Source organism: Chenopodium album, chromosome 15, assembly GCF_948465745.1.
Source record: "Chenopodium album chromosome 15, dcCheAlbu1.1, whole genome shotgun sequence".
Lineage (NCBI taxonomy): Eukaryota > Viridiplantae > Streptophyta > Magnoliopsida > Caryophyllales > Amaranthaceae > Chenopodium > Chenopodium album.
In genome coordinates, this window is record NC_137848.1 from 19,172,538 (window position 1) to 19,198,351 (window position 25,814).

Sequence of the window (25,814 nt, forward strand, 5' to 3'; positions counted from 1 at the left end):
AACCTTATAATGTTGAACAAAGTACATATCTCGGTTTAGAGATGCGAATGAGCAGTTTGTATATTGACGGTTTATGTCAGCTTTCTTTGTGACTTTTGGTGGTTTTTGCTGCTAGTATATACTTGTTGTTAAACATATGATGGATAGGATTTTTAAGAAAAAAAGGAGTTTTGTATTTTTCTCAAACGAAACTTGAGAAAATGTCAGTTGATTATTTTCTTGAATCCACTTTTGCAAACCCAATTATCATCATCATAATTATCATAAGTTTGATTACATTATATCACAAACATGCTACACACTGTTGTGATTGTCTTCGTTGTATCTCCTGATAATTTCGTGATACCCGGTGTGTATATAAGGATCGAAATATTACTTTGGGAAACTAATTTTGTTCAGGCCTCGAAGTGTTAATTTGTCCAATTTCGTGTCATTTTTGTGACCGGTAAAACAATTTCCCAACACAAATAACACCGAAAGGAATGACAGCAAATAGAATGAAGAGGCAAGCACAAACCTCGAGGACGAATTGCACCCAAACAAAATGCAATACCAACTCGGAACAAGAACTAACCTCGCAGCACCACTACACCATAGCACCACAACACGCACACCACACTTAGGCAGTGCACCAACCAACTCAACACAACAAACTAACCTCGCAGCACCATGACACCGTAGCACCACAACTCACGCACCAACTGCCCACGCAGCAACAAGACAGCAACAAAAGAGCAACGAGACAGCAGCAACAAAAACAGAGGCAACAAAAAACAGCAACAAAGAGACAGCCAAAGGCAGCAGTACCTGAACCCACGCAGCTCAACACAGAAGCAGCGTGTAACACGTCTCACCCACACACCACTGCAGCAACGTACACAACAGCATACACCACACTAGCAGCGCACACTCGCAGCACCAACAACGATCAGCACCACGCACAACACAAACACCAACCAAACACACTAGCACGCACAGCACAGATGCGCACCACCAAGCCAACAACGCACCACGCAACACAGGCGCAGCACACACACGAGCACCACAAACAACCACGCACCACGCCAGCAATGAGCGCAGCACACAAACGAGCAGCACAAACCACTCGAGCAACACAATCCACGAACAGAATTAGGGTCGGATAAACCCTAATGAACAAATTAATTGTGTAAAAAAAATCGTAAAATTGAAGGCCTAATCTCTCTTAAAAAAAATTGCGGAATTAATTAAATATGAAGAACGAAACCAAGATCGAAACAAATTATCTAGAAATTAGAGAGGCCTGATATCATGTTAAACTCAAGAATATTGTGGAGAAAACGGCTTGGCCTATAGATAATAATCACATATATATATACACAATATAATAGGAAACCTAACATGCCCAAAATTCCTAATAACATAAATACAACATTAACAAATATAACCAAACCGACTCTAATAATTTTTCTGAATTAAATCAATCCGCTCCATATGTCTCAACTTAACTCTCAAAATTTTCTTCTTCTGCATGGAATTAACTAACCAATACCACAAATGAAATATAAAGTTATACAGCTTATACTAGTACTTCGTATTAAACTTTTGTGTTTGCTTATCCGGAAACCTTTTTTTTTTTTTTTTTCCTCTCTTTTAAAAAGTGTATGAATGAATATGTTCAAAGTAATTTGTGAGTATTATTAGTACTCCGTATCATCTACTGAGAAATAGGAAGTCATCAATTAATTAGTACGTTTTTATTATTTAAAACTGACACAAAGATAATAATATCTAATATACATCAACGTATTTTGTGTGCGGCTAAACCATGTGACCGCTTGTAACAGACTTAAAATAATGATCAAGTAACCCCTAAAACATTGAATGAGTAACCCCTTTAACGTTGACAAAGTAACCCTGTAACACTAACCGGGTAACTCTTATAACATTAACAAAGTAACCCCAGCCCCATGAGGCCATGAACGGCCACTTTGTTGCCTATCACATATAAAAATTTGTGTTAATCAATATCTCTCTATTCTAAGTGAAAGTATAAATAAATAAATAAATAAATAAATAGATAAATACACAGAATACGAAATATTTCTATTTTAGGAAACAAAATACAAACTAAATAAAATTACAAATAAAAGTGAGACTTGTGAGAAATTCGATTGTAATATCAATTATACTGTGTGCACGGTATCTGTAATTTCGAATGTCTGAATTGGGTTCGGTGAGATTGGATCAATTTTGAATTTAAGACATGTTAAATTAATGACATAGCCAAGAGTATTTCTTGACTCACTTGTTTGAGAGATATCCGAATGATTATAGTAGTCAAGAAATCGTCTTATACGCCGATACCTACAATATACTATGACATCTATGACCATCTAGTACTGTCTTCATGATTTGCTCATTTGCATCAAACAAACTAAAAAAAATACTTCCTCTGTTCTTTTTTACTTGACCTGTTTCTTTTATCACGCTTGTCAATGCAAAACTTTAATAGTCAATAACTTTAATTCTCAATAATTAAAAAATATAAAAGTTATATATTATGATAGTACTTATTGAGACGAATTCAAAATGATCCAACATGTTTTTCCTTGTATATTATTCACAAAACACGGTCAACGAAAGGGATGGTGAATAGTGTAAAAGTCAAAGCGGATCAAGTAAAAAAGAATAGTGGAAGTAAAAATCAGCCGTCCATCCTCTACTAAAGCAGGGAAAAGAAAAGGCAAAGTATTCTTTAATTAAAATTAATCTCGTGATTTTTCATAAAAAAAAAAATAAAATAATAATAATCTCGAGAGGAACGTGTATAGCTCATTATTAAACTGCAGTGTCAAGCAGTTTAGCAAAAGACAAGGCTTCCATTTTATATTTATTATTAAATAAACAAATTAAAGTTGATTGGTAGCTTTTCAAATGGATAAATTACAAGTGTTATATCGTGTTAATTCATAAATTAATGTGAAATTGAACTTGTATAAGTCTATAAGAACTTATTAGCCCTTATCTAAACTAATCTAAAGTTCTAAACATATTTAACGAAAAGAAGTGAATAAAGACAAGTGTAACAAATAACTAAAGGATGAAAGCAAAGTCGTTCTTCAATTCAAGTAGTTGTGATTCTAATGAATGCTGAAGTGATTATAGCCTTATAGGAAATAGCAAATATATATATATATATATATATATATATATATATATATATATATATATATATATATATATATATATATATATATATATATATATATATATATTAAAATAACAACCACTGATGTCATCATTACCTACGTGTCACTTTTTTATTTAATTTTTTTCCCCTAAAATGCAAGGATGATATCATATTTTTTTTTTCCTTTTTAAGCTACCCTATTTAACATAGCTTTGAAAATATATTCCATTTGAATTTTTAAATTTTAAATTTTGGATTTTCTACCCATATTATGCTATTTAGTTATTTACGAGTTGTTAACAATTGTTAATAATATAATTTAATTGAAATTTCTTTATTAAATACGAAAATTATGCACTTTCAGGTTTTGTATATTCATATTTAATTAGAAAAATTAGTTAAGAAAAATAAGGCAGTTATTTTCTTTCCGTACGTGTTAAAAGTCTATAAAATCTAGTTTACATTAAAAAGGGACATAATTATATTGTTTTTGAAACCGTTCCAAAAAAAAAACATCGTTTTTGAAAATCAGGCGAAATATGATACTTAGAGTCAATGAACACTATGAATATACAAATTGAAGCCACCTGAAGAGAACAGGGATATGTATTTTTCAATTCATTCTCCCGATTTTATGAAGTGATGATTTAACTTTTAGGAGGTTTTGACTTTGACGGTAAATTACATGATGAAAGCATTATTAGACACTGACACTGTCATATTGTTTAAGAGCAATCTACTATCAAAGTCAAGATTTCAACAAGATATTATATCACTCGATATAAATTGGAGTAAAGAATAGTTATGAAATTAATGGATGAATAGTTTTTGAGAAGTTACATGCAACTCCCTAATCACAAGGCTGAGGCTGAAAAAGCGCGCTCCATGACACCAGGAAGCCAACCTCTGAAGTACTCCTGACAATCTGCCTCAGCAGGCGAGATTCCACCCAAAGGGGTAACTGATATCTAAATAATACATGCATTATACATTAGTGTTAGACAATGCAGGCGCAGCTATACACGAAAATAATAATAGAACATTGGAGGAATTGCTTACATATCCTTCTTGGAGAGATCGGATATCAATATCAGTATCTTCAATTGAGTGTTCTATTGCCTGAGTATATAAACTCCAAATGTTCAATAGATGATTTTATGGCAATAGAAGTGATTTTTTTTCTTTCTTTTTTTTGGTGAGAATGGCAATTTAATTGACAGATACAAAGATATGCATGGACAATTAAAACTCCAAAAGCTCAATAGATGATTTAAGGAATAAAAGTGATAAATACAAAGATGGAAAAATAAAACTCCAAATATTAATAGATGATTTAAGGCAACAAAAGTGATGAATATAAAAGATATATGCAAGCAACAAACTCTGCACTACAACCTAAGAGATAATTGATAAGGGGGAAACAATTTTGCAAAATGTAGTGTTTGACAAAAACAACAATCAAATCCTTAATCCCACCTTAATCCCAATTATGGGGTTAGCTACATGAACCAAACTTTTATCTCATGTACTTGCCAACCATTATCCTCTCCTTCCATTCCATTTTGTCCAATGTTATATGCTTCTTTTCTGAACTCTTTTTTGGAAACCCTCAACCCTCTACTTTCCTTAGAGGTGTGTCTTCTGATCTCCACCAGACATGCCCAAACCAACGCAATTGGTTCTGCCTTATATTATCCTCAACGTTTACAACTCCAACTTTCCTTCTACTATCCTAATTTCTAATACAAAATAAATCATAATTTCAAGAAAAAACATTGCACCCTATCCTTTTTCAGGAAATAAGTAAAGTTATATTGAAGGTAAAGTGTCACCCATGGGTAGCTTTAATAAGATCCCCAGGAAAAGATTGGTTTTGCAACAGCATGGCTAGCCCTAAAAGCATATTTGTACCTTAGTTAGCAGTTCAATCTGGACTTGCTAGTAAGATTAGGCTTTTATAGCAACATAATCTAACAAATCCATCATTTGTGTTGTGTGGCTCTGCTCCTGAAACACATGAGGACCATTTTTTAGGCGTATGTACTCAAATTGTCAAATAGGAGTAGGGTGAAGAATGGACCAGCTTAAGAGCTCTAGACCAATTTTTACTATTCCTAAAAAAGGTTAGTTGGAAGTGAAAGCCATTAGAAAGAAGAACAGCAAAGCTACACTATAAATGTGTTTTGTTGAGGTATTCTACAATTTGTGGATTCAGATTAGAAAATGATGTTTGCTATAGATCTTTACTTGTTTCCAGATGTTGTGATGATATGTGTATTCTAGTCTTCAGCTGAGCTGTTTTATCCTGGGGAAATGAGGATTCTCCCTTTTTGTAGAAAAGCTAAGAAATAAAGTTTTCATTGTCACTCGAAAACCTAAGAAATAAGGTTTTGATTGTCACTCCTATTCTCTAACAACATTTGCTAAGAGTAAACTTAAATTGAGAATCATTTTCCTCAAAAAAAAAAAAAAAAAAAAGCTTGAGCATCATTAACAGCAAAAAATGGGAAGAGGAAGATGATTTTTATTAAGAGGAAATTATGGCCAATGTAAAAGATGGTTTCACTTTTGAAATTTGGATTCTCCCCCAATTTAGCTCAATAAGATAACCCAAAATACTCGATCAATATTCAACACACTGATCCCCTTCCTAATATTCTCTTATTTATAGTATGCTCCTAATATGCTCCTCCCCCCTACATCAGTTCATTACAAATTTCTTTTCTACACGTGATTTTCTCCGTATGAAATTATGGTTGTCAACCACCAAATTGCTATAATTGTAAGTCATCTACTAGTGACATTCTTCAAAAACCCACAAAGCTATTGAAGCAATGTAAACAGTGAGATATTGAGTCAATAATCATCCATAGAGCTTGCTAACAATAAGAGAGCACTTCTGACAAAATTCTTTTCTATGTAATTCCCTTATGTGATGCTTTCTAGGAGTTTCCTATGGAGTATGCTAGGCGTTATTAAACAACCATTGTGTTTTTGTCAATCCAACGTCTCTGGGAAGTACTATACTTGCAAAATAATGCTGTTTAAGGACCGGGTTTTTAATAAAATCTAGGGTTCCTACCATTTGCTTTAAATCTTGTGTGTTAATTTAAGGCTCTTTGTACTAGTTCCTCGCAAATATCAAAGCAACCCCCCTAGAGACCCTCAAAACGATACAACTTGTCATTGGATCCACTTAAGGCTCTTTATACCGAACGACCCTTGCCACCAATAGGCAAGAGTGTCTATCAACCGCCTGTCCTACTTGTGTTACTTTGTGCCACAAGCCATTTCAAACACTTGACGCTTGCACCTTCGTCTCCCGTGGCTGAGACTGTGCCGCACAACTCCGGTATCAAAATACTCGGACCATGACACTAAGGCACTGACTTTAAGAAAACAAAAGGAAGATGAAAGGGGCATATAAACCCACTTAATTAATCAGCCTATAACCACCTCCCCACCCCACCTGGCACCTACCCTTCACCTTCTTACCAAGGTGTCATTACCATCACCACCTTACATTAAAACCCTCCATCACTACACTGTCACAACGACAACACCCATGATCTGTACAAATTTAACCACCGTCACGATGTCACCTCTTACCTAATACACAACTAGCTCCCACAACACCCAACCCCAACCCCAATGCCGACACTCTTGATTTCTCTCCTCAACAAACCCGATACTTATCTTCCATCAACATCACCTCCCCACTCCTCTGTTTCCTATACTAACACCACCTTAACCCACCACCACTTAAAGATAGAGAAAGAATAAAAACAAATAAATAAATAAAGCTCAGCAGTTAAAATATAAAGGTAGAAATGAAAGGACCAAAGGGGAGCCCTACCCTAACCTTCATAGTGAAGGTGATGAGATTAGGTGGTGGTTTTGCCGAGAGTGACGTGGTTAGGTGGTGAAGTTAAGTGGTGATGGGTCCTAGACATGGTGGTTTTGGAGTTGGGTATAATTGAGGTGAAAAGGAGAGGTGGAGTTATTAGGAATGGGTGGGTTTGATTAAATTTAAGAGTGGATAACTAAATAAGATTAAGTCGGTAGAATATGAGCAAGTATGTATTATATAGTTAAAAACATAACATTATTAGAATGTTGCAACTTGTCAGACATTCCCAAACAAGGCAAGTGATGCAAGTATTTTAAACATAAGAAGTATATGTATAATTGTAATGTGTGCCATTTATTTTTATGATGACAATTTAAACTAGGAATGGTAGTAGTTTCTGGGCTACAAATGTGACATAATTACATACACCCCAAACAAGGTAAGAACACAGATTTGATGGGTGTGGTTTGTAGTAGAGAATGATGGCAAGAGAGAGAAAGTTGGAGAGGTTTGCATGTATAGTGTAGGGTTGGGATTTTGGAGAAGTGTCAATGTAAAAAGTAACTCCGCCAGTGGGTTTCCCGCTGCCAGTCCCAAGCCTGGATAAAGGAGGAGGGTTACGGTAGGCCAGTGACAGCCAGTATAAAACTTCGTCACATCCCATGACATGAGCCAAACAGATATTTTCGTGGGGGCGTTCCCTACTCAGCGACGCGCTGCACTTCCTAGACCCGGGTGTAGTGATAAGTATGCAAGGGTTGCTAGGTCGTCGCCCAGAAGCGACGCGCCACATTGCCCGAGTGTGGTGTCAAATGAGCAAGGGCGTGCCATTGGGGCGTTCCCTACTGAGCGACGCGCTGCACTTCCCAGACCCGGGTGCAGTGATAAGTATGTAAGGGTTGCTAGGTCGTCGCCCAGAAGCGACGCGCCATATTGCCCAATTGTGGTGTCAAATAATCAAGGGCTTGGAGTTGGGATCAGGAGGGAGCGTGGGAGAAAAGAATTTAGTTTGCGGATTGGTTCTTGGAATGTGGGGTCTCTTACGGGAAAATCAGCAGAATTGGTAGAAGTAATGAAAAGACGACGCGTGAACATCATGTGCCTCCAAGAGACAAGATGGACAGGAGAAGGAGCTCGAGGCTTGGTTTTGGGGTATAAGGTATGGTATGTTGGGCAAGAAACGAGCCACAGAACAAGGAATGGTGGAGCTAGGAACGGAGTTGGTGTGGTTCTCGATGAGAGGTTGGCAAAAGAGGTGATCGAGGTCTATCGGAAGAACGATAGGTTGATAAGGCTGAAGTTGCTATGTGGCAAGGAGATTGTGAATGTTATCAGTGCTTATGCTCCCCAAGTGGGTTTAGATGCAGAAGAGAAACGACAATTTTGGGAGGACCTAGACGAGGTGGTGCAGGGTGTCCACCACTCAGAGAAGTTATATATTGGAGGGGATCTAAATGGGCACGTTGGGGCGAGCCGAGATGGCTATGAGAGTGTCCATGGAGGCTTTGGGTATGGGCAGAGGGACGCCGGTGGTGAAGCTATTATGGATTTTGCCCAATCATATGATTTAATTTTGGCTAATACTTGGTTTAAGAAGAGGGATTCACACTTGATAACTTTTCGGAATGGAGCAAATGCAACTCAAATAGACTTCCTGCTCACAAGGAGCATAGATAGACAAAGTTGCATAAACTGTAAGGTTATCCCAGGGGAGAGTGTGGTCACCCAACACCGGCTATTGGTAATGACTATTCGTCTGAAAGAGAAGGCGAAGAAAAAAGTTAGACAAGAAGAACCAAGGATAAGATGGTGGACCCTAAGGGATGCAAAAGCTAAGGTTTTTACAGAAAAGGTAATTGAAGAAGCGGATTGGGATGGAGAGGTGGATCCGGACATGACTTGGAGAGATACTTTGGTGGGCAATGTTGAAGAAAGGTATCCCACGAAGGTATGTAGACCTAGTTAAGGATATGTATCGGGATGTGTCAACAAATGTGAGGACATGCGGAGGGTTGACAAAAGATTTCCCTATTACAATCGGATTGCATCAAGGGTCTGCATTAAGCCCTTTTCTTTTTGCAACGGTTCTAGATGAATTAACTAGACCAATTCAAGATGAGGTTCCATGGTGTATGATGTTCGCAGATGATATCGTTTTGGTGGATGAGACTAAGGATGGGGTTAATGTCAAGTTGGAGCAATGGAGGCAAAGGTTGGAATCTAGAGGGTTTAAGCTAAGTCGGAGTAAGACTGAATATTTGGTATGTCGTTTTGGCACTCAGAGGGGGACAAGCAATGAAGTGGTGAGTTTGGATGGAAAGGATTTGACCATGAGTGAATGTTTTAAGTACCTAGGGTCGATCATCCAGAAGAATGGTGACATTGATCAAGACGTGACCCACAGGATTAAGTCAGGGTGGCTTAAATGGAGAGCGGCCACGGGAGTGTTATGCGACCGCAGCATTCCCTTAAAGTTGAAGGGAAAATTCTACAGGACTGCCATAAGACCAGTGTTGCTCTATGGTACAGAATGTTGGGCTTCTAAGAAAGAGCATATTAAAAAGATGGAGGTTACGGAAATGCGCATGTTAAGGTGGATGTGTGGAAACACTTTAAGAGATAGAATCAGAAATGAGGTTATTCGCAAGAAAGTAGGTGTGGCGGGCATTGTAGATAAATTAAGGGAAAATCGTCTGCGTTGGTTTGGACATGTAAGACGGAGACCCGAGGGTGCACCGGTGCGAAGAGTGGAAGAGTGGGACCATGGAGGGATTAAACGAGGAAGAGGGAGACCAAAGATGACTTGGTTGGAAGGAGTGAGGAAGGATATGAAGTGCATGGATTTACGTGAGGATGAAGTTTTGGATCGTAAGGGATGGAGGAGAAAGATTTATGTTGATGACTACACGGAATAATCAAATTTGGTTCATGTTAGCCGACCCCACTTTTGGGATTAAGGCTTTGATTGATTGATTGATTGATTGATTGTCAATGTAAAAAGTAAAAAAAAAAAAAAAAAAATATGGCACTCAGCCACTCAAGATTAGATCTTACTTAATTACACCAAGTTTTTACTCATTTTTTGGAAAGTAACACTTACAAATTAAGTTCTTAACAACTTTTCTGATTTGCTTTACTAAGGGCCTGTTCTGATACGATTATTTTCAGTTCAATTCAGCTCTAATAAGTTCAGTTCAGCTCATCTCAGCTCTAATAAGTTCAGTTCAGTTCAGTTCACTTCAACTCCTAATTTCCTTCTCTTATAAAATATTCAGTTCAATTCAGTTCACTTCAGTTCAGCTCTAATAAGTTCACTTCAGTTCAGTTCAGATCTAATAAGTTCAGTTCAGCTCAACTCAGTTCAGAACAAGCCCTAATTAGTCCATGACTGAAATATTTATTTAGGAGCCAAATTACAACCTTGTTCAAAAAGCGCATTATCATGCCCTTTTAGAGACATTCTAACAAATGGTTAAAATGTCATAGGATTTTATTGATCATGGACAATCCTAAAGATCCTATGGGAAATTCCAAAATCCTACAATCATGAACATTCCTATGGGCAATTTTGCAGAAGTGCAATAATGAGAATAATCAAACTTGCTTAGCCAAATCTAGATAGCACAACCATATGCTCTGGTTTACATGATCGCATACCCTAATTGTATAAGGAGAGAAAAAGGAGGTTTTATGACATAAACCACATAAGGTACATGGTACATAGATATAAGGTAAAGGATAAAAACAAATTAAAAAGTTTAAAATATTTTTTTTGAAATTTTTTCAAATTAAAATTCATTTCTTTTATTAAAATATTAAGGTGCACGTCTTATACATATAACATGTCTTACAAGTATAAGGTACATGCCTGAAAGGTATAAAGTACATACCCTAAATGAAAAAAGCACATAACCATTTTTTTATTTATTTATTTTTTTTTTTTTTTAAATCTTTCAAAAAAAAATTGGTGATTTTTTTTTTTTTTTTTTACCAAATTCTAAGGTACATGTATAAGGTGTATGCCTTAAAATTATAGGTACATCACATTAAGTAAAATAAATAAATATAATAAAATAAACCCAAAATTTTCTTGAGAAATTCTCTTTAACATCCAATTTTTAATTTCTCTTTACTGAATGGAAAAAAAAAATATATCATCTTTGGTAATCTTGTACTATTGATTACTAAGGATAATAACTATTTCAATTAAGATCCTTAACCATGGTTAGGTTTTTAACATTTAAAATATTTTTTTTAAAAAATTAAACCACACCCTCCACATTGTTAGCTAGCCACCCCCTTCCACCCTGCCTCCATCCTCCAGTCGGAAGCCCCCCCCCCCCCCCCCCCCGCCCCACTGATAACCTCACCCCGAAATTCCAATTAGTTGTTGACACCCCCAATCCCTCTCTTTCCCCCGACATCCCACCCCAAATTCAACTTTTCACCACCATCATCATCCTTTTCTTCACGGATTTCTTACTCTCAAATTGACTCCTCCAATAAATCTAAGGTTGAGTTAGACGATTTCTCACAGTCTAATTGATCATGTCTTAATTTATTCATATTCTCGATCGATTTAAGCTTCACTTCTGCTTTTGCTGATTTCAATAACCTTCGAAACCATGGCTTTCCAAGTTTTCATCGTTTTCGGATGGCAAAACTTCGCCGAAATTAGATCCACAAGCTTGTCGAAGAAGCTAGCATGGTCTTTGACTAGGTTTTCGACGACTTCTACGGTGATGGAATCGTTAGTGGTGATAATAAGGGTTGAATATGGGGTAAGAAATTGGTGTAAGAGGGAGGAGTTATTTGTTTTTTGGGTTGAATTTGGGGTGGGGGTCGGGGTGGGGAAAAGAGAAGGGTTGGGGGTGTCGGCGGCTGGGGGTGTCGGGGAGGGGTTGCCAGTGGGGTAGGGGATTGGTTTAATTTTAAAAAAAAATTATTTATAACATAATTTAATTTAAAAAATAATAATAATAGATATAGTTAAATTTTAATATAATAATTGGTATTAATGTCATGAGTAATAAGTATAAGTAGTTTATTATTACCAAAGATAATAAGTTTTTTTACAATTCACCAAAGAGAAATTAAAAAACAAAGTGTTACCAAAGAAAATTTCCCAATTTTCTTTAATAACTTTTTATTTTATTTTACAAAATTTTAAGGCATGTGTCATATAGTTAGAAGGTACATACTTGTAAGATAAAAGTACTTCATATATGTCTTAAAATTGTAAGGTACATCACACTAAGAAAAAAAAAAAGCAACAATTTTTTAAAATAAATTTTGTTTTTGCAAATTTTTATGTACAAGTACATGTTATGAAGTTATAAGATACATCACTTTAAGCGCAAAAACAAAACAAAAAAAAAATAAAAACAAAAAAAAGATGTACATTTTAAGTTTTATTACATGTACCTTATGTGGTCCTCACCATAAGCATGGTTCTCATGTGAACTATTTATCAAAAGCAACCATAAGTTGATACTATTTCTAGTTAACCAAAAGATGAGATCATGAAACTATATAATGAAAAAGAACCTAAATAGATTTTATAAACAAAGTTGTACCACGTCAAATGTGACCTAAGATGATATTAGCATATAATTTCTGTTTCCACAACATTTGTGACCATTAATGTGAATGCAATTGATACCACATCTTCAAACACTGAATTACAATACATATCCATTCTTACCGACTCAATAAGGCCAATGAGTTCATCTAATATTAATCACCAAATTGAACGAGGAATTAGATTGCATGATGTATTTAGTGGTTACAACTTACATTAAGAGAACCATTTTTTCTTCACTTTTAGCAAATGGCAGTCTCTCAGATATAGTTGATGCTTTAAATTCAAACCCTAGTGCTCTTATGTGTGAACCAAAAATAAGGTAAAGGTCGTCTCATTGAAGATAATAAAGGAAGATAAACATACCACTCTCCTAAAAAATTGCTGGCCTTGAGACACTGTTGATGATTTGACATCCATTGACTCTGATGAGTCCATATCCATCTCCATTGTTGACAACATTTTTCCTTGGGCAGTGGATGCAATTTGCTTCCATCCCATTTTGAAGATACTTTTACCCTGGGTTGTCAATCTGTAACCCTGCCACATCAATGACAATATATTTATCATCAAACTTAATAGGAAAGTTAGATCCTCAAAAATGAGTTTCTGAATCATGAAATTACTAATGAATGACATTTGACATCAAACTAGTGTGTGGCCTGGACAATACATCGGGTTTTACTTTGAATATCAATAAATATCATTTGAACTATTAGATATTAATAAAAAAAAATAAATAAATAAAATAAAAAAAAAAAGAAAACAATAACTATGAAACTAAATAAGTGCTCTCAAATCAATGTTTCATACAAAGTATTTAGTACATTATAATTGAAATGAAACATAATCAAAAGATAGCTAAGATGGTAAGAACATTAATTCCTTCTTATAGGTCATGTGTTCGAACCTTGTGATAAATATTTTTATCACCATTGAAACATGTTTATATTATAATGGATGGTGTGGCCTACAATACATGAGAAAGGTGATGTGGCATACATGTAATACATGTGAAGGGTGTCACGGGGCACATATTCTGTTTTAAGAACGTATTTTAATATATAAGTAAACATATATAGATATAGGATGGCAGAAGTCTATAGGAATGACTGGCAAGCCACTATCAAGCTAATGCAACAATGGCTATGAGTCTATGACCAATATTGATCCCTAACATTTACAAATACTGAAGAACAGAATTGCAGGATCAGCCCGAAAGTTACAGACTTAAGAATTGTTTTCAGAAATCCCAGTGTAACCACTTTTCAGAAAGTAAGTGATGATAATATGGAAAAGTACTTCAAAGCAGACGGAACTACTAAATTAACCAAGAGAGAGAAGAAAAAAAAAAGAGAGAGAGAGAGAGAAATAAGGCAGACAGGTTTTTCAACCCACTAGAAGTAGGAGATGCTCACTAATCAGTTTCACGCAAATCAGCAAAAATAAACATGATTCCCCAAAACATGGTCAGGCCGCGGGGGGTGGGCGGGGGGTGGAGGTAGGAGAATTGTAAAAAGTCAAGTGATTTCTGAATTAAAAATTTCTGAATCAAGGAAAAAAATGGTAACAGTTTGATAATTGGTATAGCTACAATACAGGGAAAGAACCCCTGAGATTTGACCCAGATGTAGAGTAAATCATTCATTATACACACAGAAAAAATGATCCATTTCTTCTGATATTGCACACTAACATACAAGGAAGAAATTGTGACCCTCCGTAAAAGCATGCACAGCCTTAAGAGAAGTTAAATGCAACAGCTAATCAGAGGCAAGAAAAATAAATGCATGAAAAACATTTGGAAAGTCCTATATAGTCATCCTCTCTTTTTGCCAGAGTTCAGATTACCCATAAAAAGTTGATGAAATGATTGATCAGATATTCTAGGAATTATAATCAATGGAAAACAAGATATGAAGAGATCCTATAAGTAGGACATCTATTTCTCCCTAACAATGTTATGTCAGATAGCCTAATAAGATGCAGGAAGTACCTTGTGACTCCGAATATTTGTTGGCAGGTCTATATTTAAAAAGCATCTTTGTGGATAGGTTTTATCTTTAATCTCAGCTAGCACTGCATTTATGATACGTAGACATGCTTCAGCAGCTAGAGCATAGTCATCAATATTGCTCACACCTCCAACCCTAGAAAAATAGAATGGCAATCAACACCGTCAGCTCAGCACATAACTAGTTTGCTACATCCTTATCTAATGAAGCATGCATGTAACATCAAGAAATGATAATGTGCACCCTACACAATATATCCTACTAGGACCTTCTCCGAGTATGCTTTCCTCATAAAATGTTAGCTGCTTGTGATCACAGTAGATAAGTGACTCATTTCAGTGTAAAGAAGAAGAAACCGAAAACCAGTGCAGCCTATTTAAAACAAAGGATGTTAAAGAAAATATTCTCATTGTCCATGATCACAAGATAATTTGGGTTTATTTTCAAGTGACCAAAACAAATGTGTCTCTAATTGTCTACAAATGGTATCTGGATGGCAGCAATTTATTGTTTAACTCACAGAGCAGAGTATATGAAAGCTTCTCCCCGCACTTTTTTTCCTTGACAGATTCAAATTTTTTACGAACAGAATATCAGTAGGACGGAATTTGAGTTATTGTCAGGAGTTTTTAGGACTTCATTTATTGGTGTGTCCTCATACTCTAGTTTACATGCAGTTTTACACTTCTATCTCAGCAAACTGAGGTAGCGTAAGATGCCTTAGGCATGTAATCAATGGGAATTTATTAATCTAGAATACAGAATACTTGTCTAATAATATAATCAGCATACATGTTTATGTTAAAAGTGGAAAATTAAAGCATAAGATATTGCACTCTAGTTTACATGCAGTTTTACACTTCTATCTCAGCAAACTGAGGTAGCGTAAGATGTCTTAGGCATGTAATCAACGGGAATTCATTAATCTAGAATACAGAATACTTGTCTAATAATATAATTAGCATACATGTGCATGTTAAAAGTGGAATATTAAAGCATAAGATATTGCCAACTTGAGGAATTAAGACTCATGCCATATAGTGTTGATAAAACCCATTGATTTTGGCAATTAAAAGATTTTCATTAACCAAAAAATATAAGATAATAAAATTTCAGATACATACCAATCATATGACAGAGATATTGCTGGTATATTGTTGAAGAATGCTTCTCGAGCCCCGGCTACAGTCCCAGAGTAAACACTGAGTAAATGATGAATGAAAAAAAAGCATTACCATAGAATCAAACAGCATAACATAAGTATTGGAAACCATGACTATAAAGTAACAACACAAACGAGTATTTGACAATGTACAATTCATTTTCCTAAAATCCAACTCAAAAGGCCTTGTAAGCATACTTTCCAACTATAGATTGCATCACCCATAGAGGCAATAAACACTAGGGTTGCAACCATAAACATATACTTCCTCCGGTTTTTTTTTTAACTTACAACATTTCTGTTTTTTCAAGTTTACCAATGCATAATTTCAACCATTAATCTCTTATATTATGCATGAGTAATAATGATAAAAATTAAATTTAAAGAACGAGAGAAAGCTTCTATAGTGATTGACATGCCTGACTGGTATATAGGTTTTGAGGCTGCAGAAGAATAATTGGCTTTTGCTGGATAGAAGTACAGGATACAAGAATCCGATGGATAGAATACTGTTTTAGCCTTGTTCGGATGTTATTGTATCATACAGTGTTTCTAATCAAGAAGAAAATTCTAATCACCCAATGCAGAATGACTAAGATTCTATCTCACATCGCGCACAGCCAAGATAGGGCATCCCTAAACTACCATCATGAACAAACTTAAAATTTCTGAGAGACTAACAGAGCTACAAAATAGTGACTAGGAACTATATATGGTACCCTAATTAACTCAAAATAATCCAATAGTCTATGATGTGCACTAGTGCAACACACCAAATCTTCATCAGATAGGTTCACCAAATTGAAGCTCTTGCCTCTGACAAATAAACTGCACCAAGTATCTCCATGATCAGTCACCTTCCCCCTCACTACCTTCTTAGATCCACATATAGTGATGAGACTGAGACACCAGGAAGGGCAACATGTTTAAGAATCAAATCTGACACCAATTTTCAAGCATCAACATCCAATCTAGATCATCAAAGGCATTATCTTATCTTCTTAAGAAAAATAAATGTCTGACCAGTTTTCTGCCACCAATTCATACAGCATAACATAAAGCTTAATAGAAAAAAAGCTGCATAGTCACTTACATATGATAACCACAGTTACTTCCCATATTTATGCCACTAAGTACCTGCAGGCAAACATAAAAAGAGTTGGCCGAATCTGAGATGAATGACTAATGCAAATAAAGAGTCAACTTATCAACATTCAAGAATTGAGATAATAAAGGTCTTCTGGGGGAGGAGGGAAGCACTGGCCAAAATTCATTTGGGAGTTTCTCTCTCTCAAAAAAAAAAAAAAAGAGGGGGGGGGGGGGGGGGTACAAGCAGGTAAATAGCATAATATTGCCAACTTCCAAGAAGATTCAAAATGGTTCAAAAATTCTACTGTATATCTCTTTACCACAACCACCGGATAAAAAGTGATTTAATCTATGTTTGAAATGGATGAGAGCAATTTCCACTTCACTTTATAACAGATTTTGTTCTCTACGATCTCATCATCGTTCCAAGGCCGGTTCCTAGAAATACATAAAAAGTACTACCTTCATTCCATTTTCAAGGTAACATCTAATTTTTGCAGAAAGATTAAGGAGAAAGTAGAGGTAAAGATTGAGAGGGTGGGTAGGGGTGGCTGTGTGGGCCTTCGGCGGCCAAGACCCCAACTATAGCTTAAGTATAACAGTAGATATTCACCTAAATCTGGGACATCCCAAAAGGAAATCCAATCAGAAAAAAAGATTTTGTATTTGTTTAGTCAATTCATGGTGTTGTCCTAATACCATATTTGTCTAAAACCTTTTAACTTTGCCCTTAACTTGAAATGCTATTGGCACGTCAAGACACTAATTTTCAAAAATTGAGAAATTACTATGTGAGATAGAGAAGAAAAAAATGCAAATTGTAAATCAATCATGCCTTCTAATATCTAAAATACAAAAAACTCAAAGGTGCAAACTTGGCCTCTGCTTCCAACACAACCAACCCACCAATCAATAACAATTTTATTTTGGACTTTAAGTAGTAGAAATTATATGGAAAAGTAAATTTAAAGAAATATGTAGAAAAACAACAGTAGAAATTACTTGTTTTCACTTGTTTGATTGTTTGAGCAATACTACTGAAGAATGAACAATTTACCTACTTTTCCATTGTTTAATTAGTTTGATGAGGATACATACTTTGGTTGATTTACTGAGGATAATTATTGAAACTCATAAAAGGATGTTAGATATCCACATTTTTCCTTTGATTTTGAAAGGAAAGTTCATGTGTAAAAAGTATTTAGAAAGAGATTTTAAATTCTACCAGATCCGGAACTGATGGAAACAGAGCATCTGAGATTCCCAAAGAAGAACAATCTGCTGGCGTGCCTGCAAGATGTAAGCATCATTACCATGAGTCCATGAGTGGTCTTTATGAAATATTAAAATTACATAGCAAAAATTATGTTTGGTAAGCATGACATTCTAGTATGAATGCTTATGCAAGCATCAACCGGTCATTTTTTAGCACCAAATAAAACAGCGAGTGGATCAAACTCTGCCCTATCTACAAAATTTAACCAGATACTCATTGATCCTGATTGCCTCATTTACCCGTAAACTGGCATTCTACTAAACAACATATTTACCAGTTTACAAAATGCCTGAACATTTTGTAGTGTGCATCCATAAGTAATTAGATCATTTTCTAAGTTGACCAATTTCAGTAGATGAGGGCTTACATAAGACTCTGGTCAGATGCATTTACCCTGTAGTAGCCCTTATACTGTTATCTAATGCTATAATCTCTCTTTAGTTGACCATTGTATCAGAATTTGTTTAAGTCGATACCTCTGATAAGGAAACCCAATACTTGTTATTTTGCCTAAATACGTAAATATAGTTGATAGTTGATTCCACATAAATACAGTCAACAAAGCATTTTAAACAAAGCTTCAACAGATGCGACTTTTTATGGCTCAGTGAGGGGTCATATTGGAGTAAAGGAATGACAGAAAGGTCGGAAACCAACTAATTAACTAATAAGTAGTAAATAAAGCAGAACTATCTTAAGAGCAAAATGGAACCTGCAACTGCAAAAGCTGTGGCGCCCTCAATCTCCACTTTCTTGGCAGCTATAGGATGACGCCAAGTGATCCCATGGCTAACAGCTGATTTTTCCCTGTAAGCACCATTGTGTTACTAGTATGAAGCAGTTGAAAACAATAGTCTAATTAGCAATATGTTTGAATGTCACTGAAAAGCAATGGAATTTATATCATAAAGTAAAGAAAAAATGGCTTAAAATAATCACAACTATTAACAATGTGTGTAAAATAATACAATCTCAACTATTTGCTATAAGCAGTAATCTTTTGTACTACATGTGCAAAATGATACGCCGGCCACCGGGGAAGGCATCTTAAGGAATATGTTATCCATAATCATTATTATATTATTTTTATTTTTATTTTTTTAATATGAAATAACTTTTTTTTCGAAATACATTTAATACTAATAATTTCCTCCTACCCAAATTAATAATGCTCCATCACTTTATTAAGCTAGTAATTAAGTTATGTTAAGAAAAAGTAAATAGGGTATTTAAATGCACTATTATATTGATATAATTAGTTTCAAAAATTGTTTTAAAAACCAATATTAACACTATACTTCAGCTGTTTTTTTATACTTGCAATAACCTTTTTGACATGCTATTTGAAGAATTAGAATATATTAACAGACAAATTATGTAATACTCGCTCCGTTTCATAATGTTAGTCATAGATACTATTTTAGGCATATCAAAAAAATCTACCCATCTTGAATATATTCTATTTTTAACTTAGTTTCTATTTCCTATTTTATACATATTAAATTCTGATTGGTTAAAATAGTTGATTGTTGATTGATGCAATGGCTCTAAGTATGGAAATCTCTCCCTTGAATTATGCAATTATGATTGATGATTTTCAAAACAAAATAAAAAATAAAAATAAAAAAATTAAATAAGGAAAAACTAATTATAAACTGTGGTTGTATTTTAATGTTAGAATGCAAATATTTTTCTTTTCTTATTTTATGTGATTGATTGCATATGGGATTATCATATGGAAACAATTAGTAGTACAATTTAGGATAATATGTCTAAAAATACCTTTTAAAGCAACTTTTTTGTTCAGGAAAACCTTTTAAAAATTTGTTGGCCACATGAAACTTGTTTATAAAAAAAAATTTGTTGAAGACAACCATGAACCTCTAATACACTTAATTAACCTCTAACTTCCCTTACTTCTTCTAATTACCTACTAACTCTCACTTAACTACTTAATAATAAAATTAATTCATAAATTTTTTTTTAAAAAAAAAAACCACCACCGCTGACCACCCCTTCCCATCCCCCTCCCCCCTACGAGCCGTCACCTAGAAACCCCCCACTCTTGGCGACCAACCTTCACCGTCGGCTTATTCCCTCCCTTTTCCCCTTACCCCCGTTGCGATCACGCACCCCTCTCTAAACCCTAACCCCGACAACCCTCCCCCCTCCCTTCAACCTCCACGAAACAGCCCCCCCATCTCTTTTCCACATCCCAAAACAGCAAAAGAAAGGAAGAGGATTGTTTCGACCTTCGAGGTGTGGGAAAGGGTGGGGGGTTGTTTCGTGGTGGTAGGAGGGGATGGGTTTTTCGGGTTAGGGTTTAGGAGGGTGATCGCGGCTAGGGTACAGAAGAAAGGGAGGATATGGGCTCGGCGGTGGAGGTAGGTCGCAGGGGTGAAGGGTTCTAGACAGCGGCTCGGATGGGGGAGGAGGGCTACTGCCACGAGAGGGGGGAGGGGATGGATGGCTGGGTGGGTGGTGGGGAGGTGGAGGTCTTTGTTCTTTTTTTAACTTATAAATTAATCTAATAATTAAATAATTTATTGAGAGTTAAAGAGTAATTAGAAGAAATAAGGAAAATTAGAGGTTAAATAAATTACAGTTAAGTAATTTCATAAACAAGTTTCATGTGGCAAAAAAAAAAAAAAAAAAAAAAAAAAATTAAATGTTTTTCTAAACAAAAAGGTTGCTTTAAAAGGTTTGTTTTTTTTGACAAAATTTCCTGAAATTTAATTTGTAGCAATTTAACACTTTCTTCTTACTAGTGGTAAAACTTTGTTAATTAATTTGTCCGTTTATCAAGTCTTTTATCTCCCTTAAAGTGTGTGCCAAACTAGTGTGAGAAAAAATTATTTTGCACACACGCTAATAGTTGGCATTATTTAAAGCTAATTTTCCTAAAGTAAATTGTACTTCAAAGAATTAATTTTTAGTCTATCTAGTTAATAACTCATTAATAGTTCAAAGTCATGACCAACAAGTCATTATGACCACAAACAACAGGTAGAATGCGAATGATGAGCACAATAACCTTCTTAAGACAAAGTCTTAAAAACTGTTTTAGTTCCTTTAAAGGGTAATAGTGCATAAATGCATACTGCATAGAATACTAAATAGATAGTTTATGGTATAGTACAATAATCTTCAATAGTTAAATCATGAACTTCCAAATCAAGGATGCAACATAAAGACTACAAGAAAAGCTTTATGTTCAATTAGGAAAAAACTAAAAAACTGAGTGTTTTCCTAAATAAATAAACTACCAAGCACTATGTTTAATGTAACCACAAAGGACACATACATAGTGAATTGTATACCTTAATAACAACTTTCTGCAGCCACATATCAAGCAAGATCAAAAAACACAAACTTAATGCTTCTTCAACTATACTCCAATTTAAAGAGATTTCTTAGAGAGAAGTCTTTCACATAATTTAAGAGTAGAGCATCCAATTCATTGGATTAGGCAAGACTGCAAAACCTTTATAAGAGATAAGTTATTAGATTAATAAAGAAAAATGATAGTTAGGGGACGCAAGATGGGTCAATGGGTCGCGATTAGTTTCAAATTAAATTTATGTTGTGTTAAAATATTAAAAATTGTGTAAATATTTTCCATTCTATTAGAATTTCTTTTCTTACCTTCCCCCTACTGATCATTACTTACATAATTTACTTTAGAACTAGAACCGCCATCATGTTTCTTATCACAGTTTCGAGTTTCGTCTACAATTCGTAAATGTTTTTTAAATTCTTCCAAAGTAAAATCCCCAGAAGTACACAAAAGTTTCTTCTTATAATCATTCCAACTAAAAGCTAATTTTGCAATCATTCCCCCCACAAGTAGTTTTTCCGGAATGGTTATAGCAAGATCCCTTAAATTTAGAGGCTAAGATAAGATACTGATGCACTTAGTCTAAAATAGAAGAAGAATCAATCATGGTAAATTCAAAAATTTGCATAGTAATAAAGTTATCTACCCCTTGCTTTTCTGAATTGTACTTTGTTTCCAAAGAGTCCCAAATTTCCTTTTAGATTCTTCATCAATATGTAGATATCATACAAGCAATCTACCCCTGCCTCATCCTCAACATGCTTTTTTGCATTTAGCCGTCACAACATAAATTTCATCTTCCTTCAATTTAGAAATGGGCTTAAGATCAACATGAAGAACTTCATAGTCATTAGAAAGAACTTCATGGCCTTTTTCCATAGAGTAAAATTGGAACCATCAAATAGATCAAGTTTTCTAGCATCACCAACACTCTTCACGACATTCACAGTGATAGAAACATGAAAGTTTGCTTTAAGATTGCTTGAAAAAGACCTATTGGGAATGAAGAATTAGGGACGTGTTGACACTATCCTTAAAGCAAATTTATCCCCACTACGAATGTTATGGGTTTCTAATTAATATGCTTCAAGGATTTCCCTAAGTAATGAGATCAACTATAGCAACATAATTGAAACTCCCTAAAAGCACATAAGAACACTAAGGGTAAAATAAGAAAAATAGAAAGAAAATTTCAACTGAAATTATAATTAGAGACCATAAAAGTTTAAACTTGTTTTAGTCAAAAGTCGCCACTCCCTAAATTAATTAAGATAATCTGATTTTCTAATGACTGGACATGATTATTCTCCTTAATTATTCATAGGACACTACCAATTGCACACTCGCCTAATCGAGCAATTAAACTGAAGGAGTGCAACTAGACTATTCATGTGCCTAATGGCCGGATTGGCCAATCAGGCAAATTAACTAACAAAAGGGCTTTACAACAATTAGAAAACAAGTTTGGGTTTGTGCTCGATTAGACTAATGTAGCCCTATCAGGCGATTAACCTATATGTTTTCTAAATATGTTGCATGCCCAATCCGGCCCGCGGTCAAAGTCTTTGACTTTCAATAAATTATTCATGCTCCAAATAAATTATTCATGCCCGAGGTTGTTTGCTAGAAAAGAAAGTGGGTGTCGCAGGCATTGCAAATAAATTAAGGGAAAATCGTATGTGTTGGTTCAGGCATGTAATATGAAGTCTCGAGGGTGCACTGACGCGAAGAGTGAAAGAGTAGGACCCTAGAGAGAAAGAGAGAGGCCGAAAATGACTTGGTTGGAAGGAGTTAGAAAGGATATGAAGCATATGGATTTACATGAGAATGAGGCATTTGATCGTAAAGAATGAAGAAGGAAGATTTTAGTAGATCACTATACGGAATAATAACTTTTGTTTCATGTAGCCGATCCCACTTATAGGATTAAGACTTTGATTGATCGATAGACTGTCTTTATAGCAAAAGTACCATGCAAGACCAACCAAATTAAAAGCTAAGGCAGATTGACGACTGCAGACCACTACAAAAACTAATCCGACAAGAACAATGCTTCATCAATCTCTAACACCAAAATAAAATGATAAATTATCAAATATTCGATTTTTATATACATGTAATTTTATTTTTAAGTTAGTAAATCATCGGAGTACAATTTTAATTCGACATTTATACAATATAAAAGGCGAATTGACGAATTATTTCTTATTTTTCCCTTCTAACAATAAGATGTAACGACATCCCTAAACTAAAATACAAAGAATTTCTTCAGAATTCAATTAATTTTTATTTCAATCACAAAATTCCTTTTCTGTTGCTCAGATTCAGAAACGCAATTATCAAAACAGCATCCAGCAGTAGAATTAACGTAACAGCAATTTCAATTATGAAGATAATGTATTAAAATTGCATAGAATTAATACGAAATTGAAGACAAAAAAAGTGAAGAACATACGAATCAGGTGCACAAACTCGAACATGGTAAAGATTGGTGGAGACAAGGACGCGCACTAATGCTCGCAAGCCAGGAGCGTCGATACCATCGTCGTTGGTTACCATGATCGTCGGTAAAACCTCCATTTTTGTCGCCCCGAGCTTGTATAGTGGCAGGAGCGATCGTACGCGACAGTGAGTGAGCAAAGATTCTACAATGGCTTCTTTTTAAAAACAACCAAAGATACAATCAATCAAAAAATACAGAGTACAAGTTTAAATTGACAAAAAAATAAATAAATAATTAAAATAAAATAATAATTAATGGCATTTTTGTACTAGTAAATAAATCAAAAACTTTTATAAGATGTGGAACTAGAGATGTCAAAAACTGACCCGATCTAAATCGACAATGATCTGAACCCAACCTATGCCGGATTAATGGGGTGAAACTAGTGACTTGTAACCCGACCTGAACCTGACCTGATCTTAACCGACAACCGATTTGATCCATTACTTATGACCTGAACCCGAACTTGCACCCGACCTAATAGTAACCGTCAACCGATTTAATCCGACCCGACAACAATCCGAACCCGAACTAGTACCCGACCCAATTAAAACATGTACTCGAGTCATGGAAGGCTTAGTAAAATTTTATATACCTTTTGTCCAGCTTATATACATATACTGGTACAATTCTGTAAACCCTCAATCCGATTCAGCTTAAATACCTTTTGTCATCTATTACTCGTATATAGGTTTAATAAAATCTTGATAATACTTTATCAAATTATGGAAGGCGTAATTATATAGGTTCAACTAGACCACATCGATATTTATTAGAATTGAACTTGAACCAAACCCCTACTCAACACAACCCGAACCCGAATGTACCATCTTATTAACCCACCCAAACCCGAATCAACACAACCCGAACCTGAAATTGAACTCAATCTGAATTTGACTCGAATCGAATCCGACCTATACCTGAAAAGGCGAACGACCCAGAATAACTTGAATTGATATTGACCCGACCCGAACCTGAACTTGATCTGAAGCTAGATTGACCCTATTTTGGGTGTTTTTGTCCCTCGGGAGAGTTACGACTCGAAGACTGGTCTGGTAGCGCCTGTACCTGCAAAATAACAGAGACTCCGGGTGGTTGGAGCTCCGCCTCCGACGATCAAGTTAGAACGTGCAGGAGAGAGTAAAAAGTGCGGAAAAAGGTAAAAGTGAGATGTTCTCGGATTCCGAGATCAGGTGATTTCTCTGATGTAAGAGAATGTCAGGGATATTGTAATAAATGTATCTGTCCCACAAATGGGGGAAATCTCCCTATTTATAGAGTCATTGAGAAAAGTGCCCTTATTAGGTCATTCTGACCTAATATGGTGGGCTGCGCCGTAATACGGCTTTTTCGGGATTTGGGCCAGAATGGAAATCTTTATCCCATTTATCAATCTGACACGTGTCATAAAAGGAGAGGTCCATTTGGGCCTCCTGGAGGCTGACACGTGTCGGCTTCTGATAGGGCCACGTGTCCTGGGTATTTTTACCCAAAACATTTGCCCCTCACAAATGTGACGTGGCTTGCCACAGGGCATCTGTGATACTTGTCACACATGCATTGGGTAATTATTTTTACTGTTCACCCATCTAGGTAATTTACAGGGTTGCCCCTGGATTCACCCTCTATAAATAAACATTTGCCCCTCCCATTTTCGCTCATTTACGAAAAATTCTTGAGAAAATCTGAGAGAATCTTTGACTTTTTCTTAAGAGAACGTTTCCGCCTGCCGCTTGCTTTTTGCCGCTTGACTAAGACAGTTCGAACGTCTTTCAGCAGTACCTTTCCAAGGTAACCGTCTGCTCTTTTCTCGCTCTTTTCATTTCGCT

General features: G+C 35.4%; 1 protein-coding gene across 2 annotated transcripts; it reads right to left on the reverse strand.

Moving 5' to 3' along the window:
* Nucleotides 1–838: 838 nt before the first annotated feature.
* Nucleotides 839–24,161, reverse strand: LOC145582045 (uncharacterized). 2 transcript variants are annotated; one of them, XM_081639079.1, is made up of 10 exons: nucleotides 23,938–24,161; nucleotides 18,858–18,952; nucleotides 18,095–18,159; nucleotides 16,874–16,917; nucleotides 15,743–15,820; nucleotides 14,600–14,753; nucleotides 12,970–13,143; nucleotides 4,232–4,291; nucleotides 4,013–4,140; nucleotides 839–1,148 (listed from the first exon to the last, which is right to left on the reverse strand). In XM_081639079.1, exons 1-9 carry the CDS (start codon nucleotides 24,060–24,062, stop codon nucleotides 4,027–4,029), a joined length of 909 nt encoding a protein of 302 aa, XP_081495205.1. In that variant the 5' UTR covers nucleotides 24,063–24,161; the 3' UTR covers nucleotides 839–1,148; nucleotides 4,013–4,026. The 2 variants fall into 2 exon arrangements, with proteins under 2 accessions (XP_081495205.1, XP_081495204.1); XM_081639078.1 differs by lacking the exon at nucleotides 839–1,148 and having other exon boundaries at nucleotides 3,921–4,140.
* Between the last annotated feature and the right edge of the window lie 1,653 nt (nucleotides 24,162–25,814).

Excerpts from the sequence above, each read along its gene's own strand:
- LOC145582045 (XM_081639079.1), bottom strand. The coding sequence starts at position 24,062 with ATGGAGGTTTTACCGACGATCATGGTAACCAACGACGATGGTATCGAC. Across the intron at positions 18,160-18,857 it reads CACAGCTTTTGCAGTTGCAG|GCACGCCAGCAGATTGTTCT; the intron begins GTTCCATTTTGC and ends TACATCTTGCAG. Across the intron at positions 13,144-14,599 it reads CAAATATTCGGAGTCACAAG|GGTTACAGATTGACAACCCA; the intron begins GTACTTCCTGCA and ends TTGATGTGGCAG.